The sequence below is a fragment of the Motacilla alba genome, chromosome 28 (assembly GCF_015832195.1).
Source record: "Motacilla alba alba isolate MOTALB_02 chromosome 28, Motacilla_alba_V1.0_pri, whole genome shotgun sequence".
Classification (NCBI taxonomy): Eukaryota; Metazoa; Chordata; class Aves; order Passeriformes; family Motacillidae; genus Motacilla; species Motacilla alba.
Window position 1 is genome coordinate 3,438,814 of NC_052043.1, and position 16,251 is coordinate 3,455,064.

Here is a 16,251-nt window from a genome sequence, read left to right on the forward strand (position 1 = left end):
GAAAACACTGGACATACCCAAAGCTCTCCACAGTGCAGCCAGCAAATTGGTCCTTCAGGTGGCTGCTCCTGAATACCTCGAGCTGATGGGGAGAAACAAAACAGTTGAGGAAAGCTGAGTTAATTTAACACATTCTTTGGACAGGGAGCTCAAGCTATTGCTGTTCATTTCACCTCTTTCTCAATCTTCTCTTTGTTCTCTTGGTACATCTGGGAGCTGGAGTCCTGCAGTTCAGGCGAGTAGGGAAGGTTGGTGATTCGGAAATTTATTCCAAAGTTTTCTTTGCCAGACTCCAGGGGTGTCTTGTGAGTTGCTGCCTCAACTGAGAGTTCCAAGGCTGGAATGGAGAGGAAAGTTAAGTTCTAGCAGAGAGAAATGGAGGCTTTCCTACCAAGCAGCACTGAGCTGCAGCTTTTTATCTTGAAGTCTTAGATTGGCAGAACTTGAGTTTCACTGGGGTCTGAGAGGAAACTCCAAATGTTCCAGGCCATTCATTTCTTTGGCATGCACACTGGGAAAAAAAGCTGAAGGTCTGTTTAGCTCTAGATGGTTGAAGTTGTGGTGAGCAGTTCAGACTTCATTTTCTGATTTTTTAATACTGACAACACCTTAATTTTGAATAACAATTTAATTTTTAGCAACACCTTAATATTGAAGAACATCTTAATATTGAATAACCCCTTAAGCCATCAATGGCTAGAGGACTGAATGTCTGAATGGCCTAACTCAGAGCCCAGTGATCCAGCTTAATAACAGATTTATTTGTGCTCTGACAGAGCAGAATTTGGGAGATTCTGAGTGTGCTATGGCAGAGTTGTCCATGTGGACACTGGGAAGGGATTTGATCCACGTACTGTCCACTGAGAATTCCTGCAGTCGGTAGCTGCTCCCCAGCCACAGCCCAGTGCTGTTGGAGGTCCTGTCCTGGAAAGTCCTTTCCACCACGGCCCTGTTGATTTTGGGGTCGGGCTGGAAGAAGCACTGGCAGTCAACCACTATGGATCCAGGCCTGTGGGCAGAGGGACAGAGGTTTGGAGGTAAATAGGATGGGCAGGAAGCTCCGTGTGGGAAGGAGTTTCCTGAAGGGTTCCTGCTGTTCTGAAGGTTGAGTGGTTTAAAGTGGTAGAATGGGCTGGTTGGGGCTTTTCCTTTGGACAGGGACAGGAATTAAAATTTTACCTCTTCTCCAGACAAATTCAGGTTGTTTTGTATGACAGGAAAGAGCAGCACTTTTAGGTTTTTTAAAGCTTTCATTGTGTGGGAGGGTCCCTTGTCCAAGCCTCATTCCATCCTGAGCAGGACACCACAGCTCACTTTTAAGGTGCAGAGGTCACAGGGTCACCAGCTCCCAGTAAAGGGATGGGATCAGTAATTCCTGGGATACTCAGAGACCTGAGAGTGCCTTACAGAAACCCTTAATGAGAAACCCTAGTCCAAAAAAAAATTCAAACGGACAAATTCTGGGAAGCCTGGAAATGCCTCCTTAGGAGAGCAGAAGGGAGGAATTCCACAGGGGAGTGCCACTGGCACTCAGCCATGGGGGAGCAGTGCCAGGGTGTAGCAATCTTTAAACAAAATCAGATTTTATCCCAGACCTCAGCCCGGTGATCCTGCAGGTCAGGAACTGCTCCCTCAGGTCGCTCTGACGGTACAAGTGGTTCATCTGAAATTAAAATGTCACATTAAATATTAATGAGTTTGGGCACGAGGATGGAGGCTTTAGGCCAGCAGGAGGGACTTGAGCTCTGGGTTGTTTTTTGGTGGTTGCATTTCATCAGGGTTGGGTTTTACTTTGGAATAGGCACCTTCTGGTGGTGGGGTCTGACTTCCAGCCTGGCAAACATTCCTGCCTTAGGAATGTTTCCTTCCAGAAATTCCTGAAATTCCTTCCAGAATCCAGTGTGGGAGAGCACTCAGTGTGGGAAATTCCTTCCTGAGTGACATCCCAACCTCACAGACCCACAGCTCAAAGGGAGCAAAGCCCACCCCATCAGGGCCTTATCAGGTTGATAAATTGGATTGGTGCTGAAGAGAAAACGTTGGATTCTCGGAATGAATCATGGGTGTGCTGACCAGGGATTGGCCTTGGATGCACTTCTGGAGCTGGGAGTGAAATGCTGGGGGAGTGTTCATTTAACAAATCAGCTCTGGCATTTTGCAGTCCATGTCTTTGGCTGGAGAGAATTTCATGAAGCCACATGGAATCACTGAATGGTTTGGGTTGGAAAGGACCTTAAAGATCCTCCACCAGTCCCCTGCCATGGGCAGGGATCACACCCACCAGGTATAACTTAAAACTAAAACTGAATCAAAGGCCAATCTTATCTTTCAGATTCTACAAAATTTTTGTTCCCAAATATTGATTTGTTTAAAAAAATTCAGATATAGATCTTTGGTAGCTGCTTCAAAAACTGACCACCCAGACATATTCTCAAATACCTCCTTACCTTATTGGTGATGCTTTCTACTGCTGCTCTGTATTCTGGAGACTGGGAGTCAGGGTTGGTGAGATTTTCATTGACTATTCTAAAGCTCAGTCTGTAGCCCACTTTGACTGCAGTCAGGAGAGGTTTTTTGGCGGCAGCTGTGTCTGTGAGGGTGAAATCTAAATAAAAAGGGTACAGTTAGTTTATTTTTACATCTGTTCATATAATAAAAGCAATATAGATACATCCCGGCTTAGATCACACTGTAACAGTGAATTTTGCCAGGAATTTGTCTGATTTAAGGCATGGAAATGCTGCCAGCATGACAATATCCTGTAGGATTGGTTTTGTCAAACTTAAATAAAACCAACAAACCAAAGGGTTCATCAGTGCTCAGGCCCCAGGGATGAGGAACGATCTCCAGGAGATCCCTAAACCTGTTATCCCCATGGATGCTTACCATCGACATACAGGCTGCTCCTGTCCAGGCTGTAGTGGCCCAGTTTGGTGACATTGTTTGTCATGGTGCTCAGCTCCTGGTAAAGCTTTTCTCTGTCAAACCTGGCCAGGCTGGCACTGTCCTTGTAGCTGCACACAGCATCCACTTTTGTGTCATCTCTGTGGCTTCCAGACCTGAGGAAAAATGTCACACACGTTCTTTGGGACACTGCTCTGCTGGCAGAACTTCCTGAGGGATTTTTAGGACAGACACCAAACCCTCAGTGCCAATGGGTTCCTGCATCCTTCACCAGGCTCTCTAGAATTTGGGTGACGATATTTAGATACCTAAATGATTTTACCAGCTAAAAAATAATCCAGGCTGGACAGGGATGTGTCACTGGCTGCTGTTTCCTGGCCTCAGAACAGCCACAAATTGAAGGTGTGTGAGAGTGGGCAAATAAATGGCTCATTGCAATTTTAGGAGTATTTTAGGTGGTTTATATTTAGATGTTTTAGTATTTCAGACACTTTTAGTATTCTCTCAGGTATTTTTAGTGTCTGCAGGGAGGGCTCAGAGCAGGGACCAGGGTCTGCTCTGAGGAATAGGACAAGAGGAACAAGGCAGGAACAAGACAGGAACTGATGCCCAGGAAGTTGATGAGCATGAGGAAGAACTTCTTCCTTGTGCAGTGACCAGGCACTGGGACAGATTGTCCAGAAAAGTTGTGGAATCTCCTCACTGGAGATATTCCAGAGCCATGTGGACACAATCCATGTGCTCTCTGGGATGACCCTGCTGGAGCAGGGAGGTGGGACCAGGAGACCCACTGTGGTCCCTTCAAACCTGACCCATCCTGTGATTCTGGAATTCCAAATCTTACCTGAATCTCATGGCTTTACATCCTGTGTAGGCAGAGCTTATGCTGCTTCTCTTGAAAAGAGGGTCAAGCTGTCAAAAAAAAAGGACAATTGAGAGCTGTGACTCACATCCTGAGTTTAAAGCAGGTGGACTTAGGTCACCACCAAGACCCAAAAGGTGCACAAACAGAGCCAGACTCACATAGTGGTTCATCACTTTCACTGTGGAAAGGAATCTTCGGGAATTTGGGGCATCCAGATCTGCAGTGTAGCGGAGGTTGGTCAAGGTGAAGTTAAGAGTGAAATTCCTGGATGTTGGTTTTGGTGCAGCTGTGGGGCTCCGGGCTGCAATCAAAGGGGAGAAGGATTAGGAATTTCCTACCAAAAAAAAAAAAAAAGCTGTTTTCACTTTCAAAACATTCCTAATCCCAGCACACCTCAAGTCTACTCTAAATAATCTCTCCCCCTCTGATTTTCTCAGGACATTTCTCCTGTGAGAGCTTCCCTTGAAATGAATTTGGCAAAATGAATGTGGCAAAATAAGTTTGGCAAAATACTTACAGGATCTCTCAAGGGGTTCGTTGTAACCTGGAAAGGAAATGGAAGAGAAAGAGTTATGTAAGAGAGCATCTACTTTGGAGAATGGAAGTGGAGAGAAGGTGATTAAAAGGATGACTTGGGAATGAATCATCAGAACCAGGCCCCAAGGGTGTGAATGTATTAAATAAACAAAGCTTAGGCAGAACAAGGTGTTTTGGAAAAGCAGGGCTACAATGAGAAAATGTGTGTGCCAATGTTTAATTAAACACTGTGGGACAGGAATCAGGTGAAATGTTCAGAGGCAGGTGAACGATTGAGGTCAAGACTAAAATTTAATTCACTCTTCAAAGTAATATAGAAATTAAAATCTTCAAAAATGTCAACATGGAAAGATTTTAAATCTTACACAGAGAAATTATGCAGAAAACCCTAGACCTTCTCCTTAAGATGACTTTTTTAACATTGAGGTGATCTCTGAGAGCTAAGGTGGTCCCAAACTGCTCCAGTGCCTGGAGGAGTGGGAAAATCAAACACTCACCATTGACATAGAGGCTCTTGTTGTCCAGGCTGTAGATTCCCAGCTGGGTGACGCCACTTGTCATTCTCTTCAGCTCTTGATAAACCTCAGCTGGATTAAACTTGGGCACCCGGGAGCCCTTTCCATAGCTGCAGAGAGTGTCCACTCCTGTGCTATCCCTGTTCTTCCCAGGCCTGAGGAATTTAATATCATAGAGCTTCTGTTAGCTATTAAAATATTTTGGGTGTGTTTGTTTATTTGTTTGTTTGTTTGTTTGGATGTAATTAAAAAACCCTCCAAATAAATCTGCCCACAGTTCTCAGAGAAGCTGCAGAAATCACTGAGATATGGCCTTACAAAGAAAAAGGATTTGTAAGATAAGGACCATACAAAGTGGCATAGAAGCTTTATTATAATGAAAGCAACTACTTGAAAAAGGAGAAGAGTTATTAAAGTGTCAGTCAAATGTAAGGAAATTAATTTGCTGCAGTTCCAAGTGAATCTCTGTGGTTATTGCTCACCTGAATCCGGTCACTTTGCAGCCAGTGAAATGGGGGCCAATGCTGCTCTTCTGAAGCAGGGAGTCAGTCTGGCAAGGAAAAGTCTTTGTGAATACAGGAACCCCAAAATCCTGGGTGATTTCAGTGAAAAACAGCAGAATTTTGGCTTACGTAGCGTTTCATGATTTTCTCAGCGGACCGGAATTTGCGGGAATTTGGTGTCTGCAGGTCTGTGGTGAACATGAGGTTGGTTATGGTGAAGTTCAGGGTGAAGTGCTCTGTGGTTGCTCCTGGGCTTTGTGTGGTGGCTGATTTTACTGCTGCAAGAGAGAACAGAAATGACAATGATAAAATAAGAACAGGATCTTCATAAGACATTTTTGTTATTGGGTTTCTTAGAGAAAAAACCCATGTGAACATGATCCCACCCTTCAGACATTTTGCAATGTTACAAACATTGCCAAATCTGCAGGACAGAAAATCAATTTATGCCTTTAAGTAGACTTTACTTGTATTTGGTTTTAAATATACTTACAGGGTGGACTGTAAGGAGGTTCATTGTAACCTAAAAAACAAATGGAAAATTATTAGGAAAATATTCCAAGAAAGTCTCAGCAGGACTAAATACAGGGGATTTTATTACAGGATTGCAGTTACTGAATTCAAGACTTTTAACTTGGTGACTGACAGGGTTTTGCCCTCTAATTTTTGTTCTCTGTTTTGAGAGGTAAATTAAATCTTCTTCATTCTGATTTCAAATTAGTCTGTGTCGACATTGAAAGTTGGACTTGATCTCAGAAGTCTTCTCCAGCCCCAATGGTTCCATGATTCCAAATAGAACCCCAGAATGGTTTGAGATAGAAAGGACCTTAAAGACCATCCAGTTCCACCTCTCTGCCCTGGACAGGGACAATTTTACCTAGACCAGGATGCTCAGAGCTCCATCCCACATGGCCTCAAACACCTCCAGGAACAGGGAATTCAAATTTCATTAGGAAAAATGCCTTGAGAAGGTCTCATTACCATTGACATAGAGGCTCTGGCTGTTGAGGCTGTAGTGTCCCAGCTTGGTGATGCCATTGGTCATTTTGCTCAGCTCACGGTAAACAGTTGTGCTGTTGAATTTGGGATCTGAAGGCTCATCCCTACAGCTACACATGGCATCTACTCCTGTGTCATCCCTGTTCTTCGTGGACCTAGGAAATGAGGCATTGCTTTAGTTATTTTTGAGAAATCGATCTTAACTTCTAGTATACAAAGAGAGGGATCAGAAAAACCCCTCAGGCATTGCTACCACATAAGAAAATACCCAGAGATAAATTAGATGCTGAGAAATGGGAATTTTAAGAAGCAGGGAATGGGGACTTTTCCCAGACATGCTCTCACCTGAATGCCATTACTTTGCAGCCAATGTAAGCTGGGCCAATGCTGCTCCTTTGGAGTAAAGGATCAACCTGGAAATGGAATAACAGCATGGAAGTAAGCAAAATATCCCAGTGAAGGTAAGAGGTACTGAGAGAACTGTGCCTCAGCATTGTTTGCCAGACTTACATAGTGGTACATGACTTTTTCTGTTGACTTGAATCTCCTGGAACTGGGTTTCTGCAGGTCTGCAGTAAACTGGAGGTTGGTTATCGTGAAGTTCAGGGTAAAGTTCTTTACTGCTGGTGCCAGAGGTTGGGTGCTTTGATCAGCAGCTGTAATGAGAAAGGAAAGATATTGCTTGAAAATACCATTAATGTTCAACATCCCAAGAGGAAACATTCTAGGTAAAATTCCCAGATATTCTACATGGCTTCAAGGCTATATAAGCTGTGCTTCCCTAACAGGTTCACAAATTCTCTTAACACTGTTTTACAGACCAGCAGTGCTCTTACTTGATTAATCCAACTTACTGTTTTGGCTGTTGCTTATTAGCAAAATCTTCCCACCCCCCAGTTTCTCTTTAATGGTACTTACATAGCTCAGGCTGCACTTCATGGTGACCTGTGGCGGGAAGAAAAGGGACAGGATTTGAGGAAGTGCCTTACAGTTGGGAATGTTTGGCACACACAAGAATACAGAACATGTCTGAGAGCTCATGTGTAAACATTTCCTAGGAAAGATTGATTTGGTGACTGTCCAGGCATAGATGCAAATTACACTGTTGGCAAGGTGCTGCTTTTCCTAGCAGCACACAGAATTCTCCCTTTATAAGGGATGTTTAGAAGGAATTTACCTATTCCCTAAATCCAGTTTAGAATCACAGAAGGGTTTGGGGCGGAAGGGAACTTAGAGACCATCAAGTTCCAACCACACTGACATAGACAAGGAATCATTTAACTTCTACAAGGAATATTTATGCATGATATTGTCAAGTGGTGAAAAGTTGTAGTGCTCTTCCTTGACCTTGAGAAGTCCATCCCTATATATTTCCAAGATGTTCATAAATGGAATACTTAAAATTTGTGTAACAAAGAAAGTATGAATGAAAATGGTTAATTTTACTATACTAAAAAACACATAGAAGGAGGTAAAATTATAAACATATGTAGAGTATGTGAGAAGGCACTGTCAACCCAGCAAAAAGAACGAGATAAAACTGAGTGAAAGAACAAAAAATACTAAAAGAAAAAATAATTACTTAGAGAATGAATATTAAGAGACAGGAAATCATTTAGGTATAGAAAATGAAGTATATGAAAATTAAAGAAATCCAAAAGAATTTTCACCATTGACGTAGAGGCTATCCTTGTCCAGGCTGTAGGGGCCCAGCTGGCTGATGCCTCTGGTCTTGTTGCTCACTTGGTGGTACAGCCCCACCCTGTCCAAAGGCGCAGCCGAGGCCTCCTTGCTGTAGGTGCACACGGCGTCCACCCGGGTCTCGTCCCTGTGACTGCCCGGCCTGCAAAACACAGGGGCCTCCCTCAGCACCCTCCTCTGCACATTCTCCCTGCTGGGCTGGATTCTGGGTATGGTCTTTCCATGGAGGAATTGAGAGTCAACTAAGGCAACAATATGAGCATGTGGCAGGAAGAGCTTTGGAAAAAAGGGGATACTCTAAGGAAGGAGGGCATCAAGGTGGCGTTCCCAGCCCGTAGGCTGGGCACTAACAGACAATAGATTGTAGACCAACTGTGGAAGTGACCATGGGTCCTGCAGGAACTCTTGTTCGTTATCCATACCTCAAGTCTGTTGTTTCACATCCTTGGAAAACAGGGCCAATGCTGCTTTGCTTCAACAGGCGGTCCAACTGCAAAGGGAAAATGTTGACCAGTTAAGGAATGGCAATCTCACTGCACACTCTCAAGGTTTACAGATTCCAGGGAGGGCACAACAATTTCCCACTGATGGTCCACCTACCAGGGTGTTCATAACCCTTCGTGTAGCTCTGAACTTGGCCGAGTCAGGATTCTCCAGGTCAGAAGTGTAGGGGAGGTTGGTGATGGTGAAGTTGATGGTGAAACGCTCAGGAGCAGCCCCTGTCGTTGGTGTTGGATGGGTGGGAGCTGAAATCAAAATGGATAGGGAATTACAAATTGGAAAATCTTGATTGCGACAGCTCTGGCTGGATGAGAGCAAAAGGCTCCAGGCAGGCCTGCTCTCCATGTGGAAGGGTTGGAAGCTCCACATGTTGCCAGGATCTTGTGCCCCAGGCCCAACTTCCACTGTCATATGGAAGACCCCAGAGAGGCACTTGCTGTCTTGTGAACCCATCCCAGTCCTGCAAGGTACTCACTGGTCAGCACTGGCTGCTCGTTGTAGCCTGGGAAAAAGAGAGAGACAGAGGGTCAGGAGCTGGAGCTGGGCAAGGGGCAGCACTGGGGCAGGGCTGCCATGGCAGAGCAGGGGAGGCCAAGGGAGGAGCGCCGGTCACCGTTGATGTAGAGGCTGTCCTTGTCCAGGCTGTAGGGGCCCAGCTGGCTGATGCCTCTGGTCTTGTTGCTCACTTGGTGGTACAGCCCCACCCTGTCCAAAGGCGCAGCCGAGGCCTCCTTGCTGTAGGTGCACACGGCGTCCACCCGGGTCTCGTCCCTGTGACTGCCCGGCCTGCAAAACACAGGGGCCTCCCTCAGCACCCTCCTCTGCACATGTTTCCCTCTCAACCATGGGCTTGAAACTGCCATGGTCATTTTGGAGTTGCAATGCAAGCTCTGCCTTCTCAACATTTCAGTTTCTCTTCTTGTTGTCTGGGCACTCTTCTCCAGCTTCAATATCACTCTGTACATGTTCATGAAAGAGATGGCCTGGAAGGACTTTTGACTCAGCTCAGGATTGGGCCTTTAGCACCCAAATAGAAGAGTGCAGCAAGTGAGGGGGACATTTGTAAGAGAAGAAAAACAGGAGAAAGACCCTGAGAAGGACAGAGAATGTCCTTGATCCATAAATGAGGAAGAACATGACCACGATTAGGTCCCTTATGTAAGGAAGGACATTGCAAAGAGACACTGGAAGGCCACTCATACCTGAAGTCTGTTGTTTCACATCCTTGGAAAACAGGGCCAATGCTGCTTTCCTTCAACAGGCGGTCCAGCTGCAAAGGGAAGGGGTTCCCCAGTTAAGCCATGACCATCTCTCTCTGTAATACCCCCAAGCTAATGAGACCAGAGAGGGTACAGCAATGTTCCAGCACTGGTTCACCTACCATCATGTTCATAACCCTTCGAGTAGCTCTGAACCGTGCTGTGTCAGGATTCTCCAGGTCAGAAGTGTAGGGGAGGTTGGTGATGGTGAAGTTGACGGTGAAACGCTCCAGGGCAGCAGCTGTCGTTGTTGGTGGCTGGATGGGAGCTGGAAGAGTTAGAAATCAGGAATGACACGGGGCAAGAGCCTTAGTGTCAGGGCTCTGGAAGGAAAACCAGTGAGGTCTCCTGCCAGCCCTGGTGTTCATGGAAAAGGCTGCCATGATCCCCAAGTTTCCCCAAGGAATTAAAGGCCATAGCCCCACTGCCTGTGCAAGACCCCAGCAGAGAACATGCGACCTGCTGATTCTTTCCCCGTCCTGCAAGGTACTCACTGGTCAGCACTGGCTGCTCATTGTAGCCTGGGAAAAGAGAGAGACAGAGGGTCAGAGGCTGGAGCTGGGCAAGGGGCAGCACTGGGGCAGGGCTGCCATGGCAGAGCAGGGGAGGCCGAGGGAGGAGCGCCGGTCACCGTTGACGTAGAGGCTGTCCTTGTCCAGGCTGTAGGGGCCCAGCTGGCTGATGCCTCTGGTCTTGTTGCTCACTTGGTGGTACAGCCCCACCCTGTCCAAAGGCGCAGCCGAGGCCTCCTTGCTGTAGGTGCACACGGCGTCCACCCGGGTCTCGTCCCTGTGACTGCCCGGCCTGCAAAACACAGGGGCCTCCCTCAGCACCCTCCTCTGCACATTCTCCCTTCAAGGCTGGATTCTGGTTATGGTCTTTCCATGGAGGAATTGAGCGTCAACTAAGGCAACAATATGAGCATGTGGGAGGAAGAGCTTTGGAAAAGAGGGGATACTCTAAGGAAGGAGGGCATCAAGGTGGAGTTCTCAGCCCGTAGGCTGGGCACTAACAGACAATAGATTGTAGACCAACTATGGAAGTGACCATGGGTCCTGTAGGAACTCTTGTTCGTTATCCATACCTCAAGTCTGTTGTTTCACATCCATGGAAAACAGGGCCAATGCTGCTTTGCTTCAGCAGGCGGTCAAGCTGCCAAAGAAAGAATTTTCCCAGGTAAGCCATGACCATCTCTCTGCACTCTCCAAGCTAATGAGACCAGAGAGCGTACAGCAATGGTCCAGTGGTGGTTCACCTACCATCATGTTCATAACCCTTCGAGTAGCTCTGAACCGTGCTGTGTCAGGATTCTCCAGGTCCGAAGTGTAGGGGAGGTTGGTGATGGTGAAGTTGACGGTGAAACGCTCCAGGGCAGCAGCTGTCGTTGTTGGTGACTGGGTGGGAGCTGGAAGAAGCACAGATGGGGAATGACAAGGGGCAAAGACTTGGTTGTAACAGCCCTGGCTGGACAAGTGCAGAGGTTTCCCGCCAGTCCTGTTCTCTAAGGGGAAGAGAGGAATATCCCCATGTCCCCAGGATTTCGTCATTTTTCTTGGGCCCGAGGCCCAAGATTCCTCTGTCCTACAGAAGGCTTCAATGCAGCACTCGCTGTCTTGTGAACCCATCCCAGTTCTGCAAGGTACTCACTGATCAGCACTGGCTGCTCGTTGTAGCCTGGGAAAAGAGAGAGACAGAGGGTCAGGAGCTGGAGCTGGGCAAGGGGCAGCACTGGGGCAGGGCTGCCATGGCAGAGCAGGGGAGGCCGAGGGAGGAGCGCCGGTCACCGTTGACGTAGAGGCTGTCCTTGTCCAGGCTGTAGGGGCCCAGCTGGCTGATGCCTCTGGTCTTGTTGCTCACTTGGTGGTACAGCCCCACCCTGTCCAAAGGCGCAGCCGAGGCCTCCTTGCTGTAGGTGCACACGGCGTCCACCCGGGTCTCGTCCCTGTGACTGCCCGGCCTGCAAAACACAGGGGCCTCCCTCAGCACCCTCCTCTGCACATGTTTCCCTCTCAAGGATGAGCTTGAAACTGCCATGGTCATTTTGGAGTTGCAATGCAAGCTCTGCCTTCTCAACATTTCAGTTTCTCTTCTTGTTGTCTGGGCACTCTTCTCCAGCTTCAATATCACTCTGTACATGTTCATGAAAGAGATGGCCTGGAAGGACTTTTGACTCAGCTCGGGATTGGGCCTTTAGCACCCAAATAGAAGAGTGCAGCAAGTGAGGGGGACATATGTGAGAGAAGAACAACAGGAGAAAGACCCTGGGAAGCACAGAGCATGTCCTTGCTCCATAAAAGAGGAAGAACACGACCACGATTAGGTCCCTTATGGAAGGAAGGACATTGCAAAGAGACACTGGAAGGCCACTCATACCTGAAGTCTGTTGTTTCACATCCTTGGAAAACAGGGCCAATGCTGCTTTCCTTCAACAGGCGGTCCAGCTGCAAAGGGAAGGGGTTCCCCAGTTAAGCCATGACCATCTCTCTCTGTAATACCCCCAAGCTAATGAGACCAGAGAGGGTACAGCAATGTTCCAGCACTGGTTCACCTACCATCATGTTCATAACCCTTCGAGTAGCTCTGAACCGTGCTGTGTCAGGATTCTCCAGGTCAGAAGTGTAGGGGAGGTTGGTGATGGTGAAGTTGACGGTGAAATGCTCAAGGGCAGCAGCTGTCGTTGTTGGTGGGTGGGAGGGAGCTGGAAAAAGCACAGATGGGGAATGACAAGGGGCAAGAGCCTCAGTGTCCAGGCTCTGGAAGGAAAACCAGTGAGGTCTCCTGCCAGCCCTGGTGTTCATGGAAAAGGCTGCCATGATCCCCAAGTTTCCCCAAGGAATTAAAGGCCATAGCCCCACTGCCTTTGCAAGACCCCAGCAGAGAACTTGCAACCTGCTGATTCTTTCCCCATCCTGCAAGGTACTCACTCATCAGCACTGTCTGCTCGTTGTAGCCTGGGAAAAGAGAGAGACAGAGGGTCAGAGGCTGGAGCTGGGCAAGGGGCAGCACTGGGGCAGGGCTGCCATGGCAGAGCAGAGGAGGCCGAGGGAGGAGCGCCGGTCACCGTTGACGTAGAGGCTGTCCTTGTCCAGGCTGTAGGGGCCCAGCTGGCTGATGCCTCTGGTCTTGTTGCTCACTTGGTGGTACAGCCCCACCCTGTCCAAAGGCGCAGCCGAGGCCTCCTTGCTGTAGGTGCACACGGCGTCCACCCGGGTCTCGTCCCTGTGACTGCCCGGCCTGCAAAACACAGGGGCCTCCCTCAGCACCCTCCTCTGCACATTCTCCCTGCTGGGCTGGATTCTGGGTATGGTCTTTCCATGGAGGAATTGAGAGTCAACTAAGGCAACAATATGAGCATGTGGCAGGAAGAACTTTGGAAAAAAGGGGATACTCTAAGGAAGGAGGGCATCAAGGTGGCGTTCCCAGCCCGTAGGCTGGGCACTAACAGACAATAGATTGTAGACCAACTATGGAAGTGACCATGGGTCCTGCAGGAACTCTTGTTCGTTATCCATACCTCAAGTCTGTTGTTTCACATCCTTGGAAAACAGGGCCAATGCTGCTTTCCTTCAGCAGGCGGTCCAGCTGCAAAGGGAAGGGGTTCCCCAGTTAAGCCATGACCATCTCTCTCTGTAATACCCCCAAGCTAATGAGACCAGAGAGGGTACAGCAATGTTCCAGCACTGGTTCACCTACCATAATGTTCATAACCCTTCGAGTAGCTCTGAACCGTGCTGTGTCAGGATTCTCCAGGTCAGAAGTGTAGGGGAGGTTGGTGATGGTGAAGTTGACGGTGAAACGCTCCAGGGCAGCAGCTGTCGTTGTTGGTGGCTGGATGGGAGCTGGAAGAGTTAGAAATCAGGAATGACACGGGGCAAGAGCCTCAGTGTCAGGGCTCTGGAAGGAAAACCAGTGAGGTCTCCTGCCAGCCCTGGTGTTCATGGAAAAGGCTGCCATGATCCCCAAGTTTCCCCAAGGAATTAAAGGCCATAGCCCCACTGCCTGTGCAAGACCCCAGCAGAGAACATGCGACCTGCTGATTCTTTCCCCGTCCTGCAAGGTACTCACTGGTCAGCACTGGCTGCTCATTGTAGCCTGGGAAAAGAGAGAGACAGAGGGTCAGAGGCTGGAGCTGGGCAAGGGGCAGCACTGGGGCAGGGCTGCCATGGCAGAGCAGGGGAGGCCGAGGGAGGAGCGCCGGTCACCGTTGACGTAGAGGCTGTCCTTGTCCAGGCTGTAGGGGCCCAGCTGGCTGATGCCTCTGGTCTTGTTGCTCACTTGGTGGTACAGCCCCACCCTGTCCAAAGGCGCAGCCGAGGCCTCCTTGCTGTAGGTGCACACGGCGTCCACCCGGGTCTCGTCCCTGTGACTGCCCGGCCTGCAAAACACAGGGGCCTCCCTCAGCACCCTCCTCTGCACATTCTCCCTTCAAGGCTGGATTCTGGTTATGGTCTTTCCATGGAGGAATTGAGCGTCAACTAAGGCAACAATATGAGCATGTGGGAGGAAGAGCTTTGGAAAAGAGGGGATACTCTAAGGAAGGAGGGCATCAAGGTGGAGTTCTCAGCCCGTAGGCTGGGCACTAACAGACAATAGATTGTAGACCAACTATGGAAGTGACCATGGGTCCTGTAGGAACTCTTGTTCGTTATCCATACCTCAAGTCTGTTGTTTCACATCCATGGAAAACAGGGCCAATGCTGCTTTGCTTCAGCAGGCGGTCAAGCTGCCAAAGAAAGAATTTTCCCAGGTAAGCCATGACCATCTCTCTGCACTCTCCAAGCTAATGAGACCAGAGAGCGTACAGCAATGGTCCAGTGGTGGTTCACCTACCATCATGTTCATAACCCTTCGAGTAGCTCTGAACCGTGCTGTGTCAGGATTCTCCAGGTCAGAAGTGTAGGGGAGGTTGGTGATGGTGAAGTTGACGGTGAAACGCTCCAGGGCAGCAGCTGTCGTTGTTGGTGGCTGGATGGGAGCTGGAAAAAGCACAGATGGGAAATGACAAGAGGCAAGAGCCAAGGTGTAAGGGATCTGCCTGGTCAAATGCAGAGATCTCCTTGTAGCCCTTGTCCATGGGCAAAGACTGGAAGGATGCCAGCCTTTAGATGTGATACCAGGCCCTGAACATCCAGTGCCTGACAGAAGACCCCAACACAGTACTTGCTGTCTTGTGAACCCATCCGAGTTCTGCAAGGTACTCACTGGTCAGCACTGGCTGCTCGTTGTAGCCTGGGAAAAGAGAGAGACAGAGGGTCAGAGGCTGGAGCTGGGCAAGGGGCAGCACTGGGGCAGGGCTGCCATGGCAGAGCAGGGGAGGCCGAGGGAGGAGCGCCTGTCACCGTTGACGTAGAGGCTGTCCTTGTCCAGGCTGTAGGGGCCCAGCTGGCTGATGCCTCTGGTCTTGTTGCTCACTTGGTGGTACAGCCCCACCCTGTCCAAAGGCGCAGCCGAGGCCTCCTTGCTGTAGGTGCACATGGCGTCCACCCGGGTCTCGTCCCTGTGACTGCCCGGCCTGCAAAACACAGGGGCCTCCCTCAACACTCTCTTCTGCACATTCTGCTCTCAAGGCTGAAACTGTGGCCTGCCATGGCCACCCTTGCATGGGAATGGGAGCTTTGCCTTCCCAAAATCTGTGTCTTTCTGAGGGCTTGGGACTGCTCTACAACCTCACTAGTGCCTTGAGTCTACTGTGGAGGAAGAGTGCCTAAAAGGACTTTACACTAATCTCAGGGTTGGGCCTTCACCATCCCAAGATGAGAGTTCATGTAGTGAGGTGATTGTCTAAGAGTGAGTGGATATCACAGAGTAGTTCCTGGGGCAGGAGTGCATTAGAGAGGAGATCGGGCTTCCATAAAAGGGGAGAACATACATGAGTGGGCGTAGTTCCTGTATGAGAGAGGGCCTTGCAAAGGGACACTGGGATGGAACCCATACCTGAAGTCTGTTGTTTCACATCCTTGGAAAACAGGGCCAATGCTGCTTTCCTTCAGCAGGCGGTCCAGCTGCAAAGGGAAGGGGTTCCCCAGTTAAGCCATGACCATCTCTCTCTGTAATACCCCCAAGCTGATGAGACCAGAGAAGGTGCAGCAATGTTCCAGCACTGGTTCACCTACCATCATGTTCATAACCCTTCGAGTAGCTCTGAACCGTGCTGAGTCAGGATTCTCCAGGTCAGAAGTGTAGGGGAGGTTGGTGATGGTGAAGTTGACGGTGAAACGCTCCAGGGCAGCAGCTGTCGTTGTTGGTGGGTGGGTGGGAGCTGGAAGAGTTAGAAATCAGGAATGACACGGGGCAAGAGCCTCAGTGTCAGGGCTCTGGAAGGAAAACCAGTGAGGTCTCCTGCCAGCCCCGGTGTTCATGGAAAAGGCTGCCATGATCCCCGAGTTTCCCCAAGGAATTAAAGGCCATAGCCCCACTGCCTGTGCAAGACCCCAGCAGAGAACATGCGACCTGCTGATTCTTTCCCC

At 49.0% G+C, this 16,251-nt stretch overlaps 1 protein-coding gene across 12 annotated transcripts in view; it reads right to left on the reverse strand.

Annotated features, from left to right (window-relative positions):
* Nucleotides 1-16,251, reverse strand: part of LOC119712585 (mucin-16-like) — a 47,277-nt gene that overhangs the window by 3,415 nt on the left and 27,611 nt on the right. For 7 of the 12 annotated variants that reach the window (XM_038163989.1, XM_038163981.1, XM_038163988.1 and 4 more), the window contains 31 exons: nucleotides 15,719-15,786; nucleotides 15,124-15,296; nucleotides 14,987-15,013; nucleotides 12,337-12,482; nucleotides 12,158-12,225; nucleotides 11,569-11,741; nucleotides 11,432-11,458; nucleotides 9,907-10,052; nucleotides 9,728-9,795; nucleotides 9,139-9,311; nucleotides 9,001-9,027; nucleotides 8,625-8,770; nucleotides 8,447-8,514; nucleotides 7,994-8,166; nucleotides 7,242-7,268; nucleotides 6,834-6,979; nucleotides 6,669-6,736; nucleotides 6,306-6,478; nucleotides 5,818-5,847; nucleotides 5,454-5,602; nucleotides 5,304-5,371; nucleotides 4,804-4,976; nucleotides 4,287-4,313; nucleotides 3,928-4,070; nucleotides 3,749-3,816; nucleotides 2,887-3,059; nucleotides 2,448-2,605; nucleotides 1,596-1,663; nucleotides 855-1,009; nucleotides 174-337; nucleotides 18-82 (listed from right to left, as the gene is read on the reverse strand). In XM_038163989.1, coding sequence (XP_038019917.1) covers nucleotides 18-82; nucleotides 174-337; nucleotides 855-1,009; nucleotides 1,596-1,663; nucleotides 2,448-2,605; nucleotides 2,887-3,059; nucleotides 3,749-3,816; nucleotides 3,928-4,070; nucleotides 4,287-4,313; nucleotides 4,804-4,976; nucleotides 5,304-5,371; nucleotides 5,454-5,602; nucleotides 5,818-5,847; nucleotides 6,306-6,478; nucleotides 6,669-6,736; nucleotides 6,834-6,979; nucleotides 7,242-7,268; nucleotides 7,994-8,166; nucleotides 8,447-8,514; nucleotides 8,625-8,770; nucleotides 9,001-9,027; nucleotides 9,139-9,311; nucleotides 9,728-9,795; nucleotides 9,907-10,052; nucleotides 11,432-11,458; nucleotides 11,569-11,741; nucleotides 12,158-12,225; nucleotides 12,337-12,482; nucleotides 14,987-15,013; nucleotides 15,124-15,296; nucleotides 15,719-15,786 — 3,338 coding nt within the window. Of the gene's footprint in view, nucleotides 1-17; nucleotides 83-173; nucleotides 338-854; nucleotides 1,010-1,595; nucleotides 1,664-2,447; nucleotides 2,606-2,886; nucleotides 3,060-3,748; nucleotides 3,817-3,927; nucleotides 4,071-4,286; nucleotides 4,314-4,803; nucleotides 4,977-5,303; nucleotides 5,372-5,453; nucleotides 5,603-5,817; nucleotides 5,848-6,305; nucleotides 6,479-6,668; nucleotides 6,737-6,833; nucleotides 6,980-7,241; nucleotides 7,269-7,993; nucleotides 8,167-8,446; nucleotides 8,515-8,624; nucleotides 8,771-9,000; nucleotides 9,028-9,138; nucleotides 9,312-9,727; nucleotides 9,796-9,906; nucleotides 10,053-10,415; nucleotides 10,589-10,868; nucleotides 10,937-11,043; nucleotides 11,190-11,431; nucleotides 11,459-11,568; nucleotides 11,742-12,157; nucleotides 12,226-12,336; nucleotides 12,483-14,986; nucleotides 15,014-15,123; nucleotides 15,297-15,718; nucleotides 15,787-16,251 lie in introns of all 12 variants that reach the window. The other 5 variants (XM_038163975.1, XM_038163976.1, XM_038163980.1 and 2 more) reach the window with 5 other exon arrangements.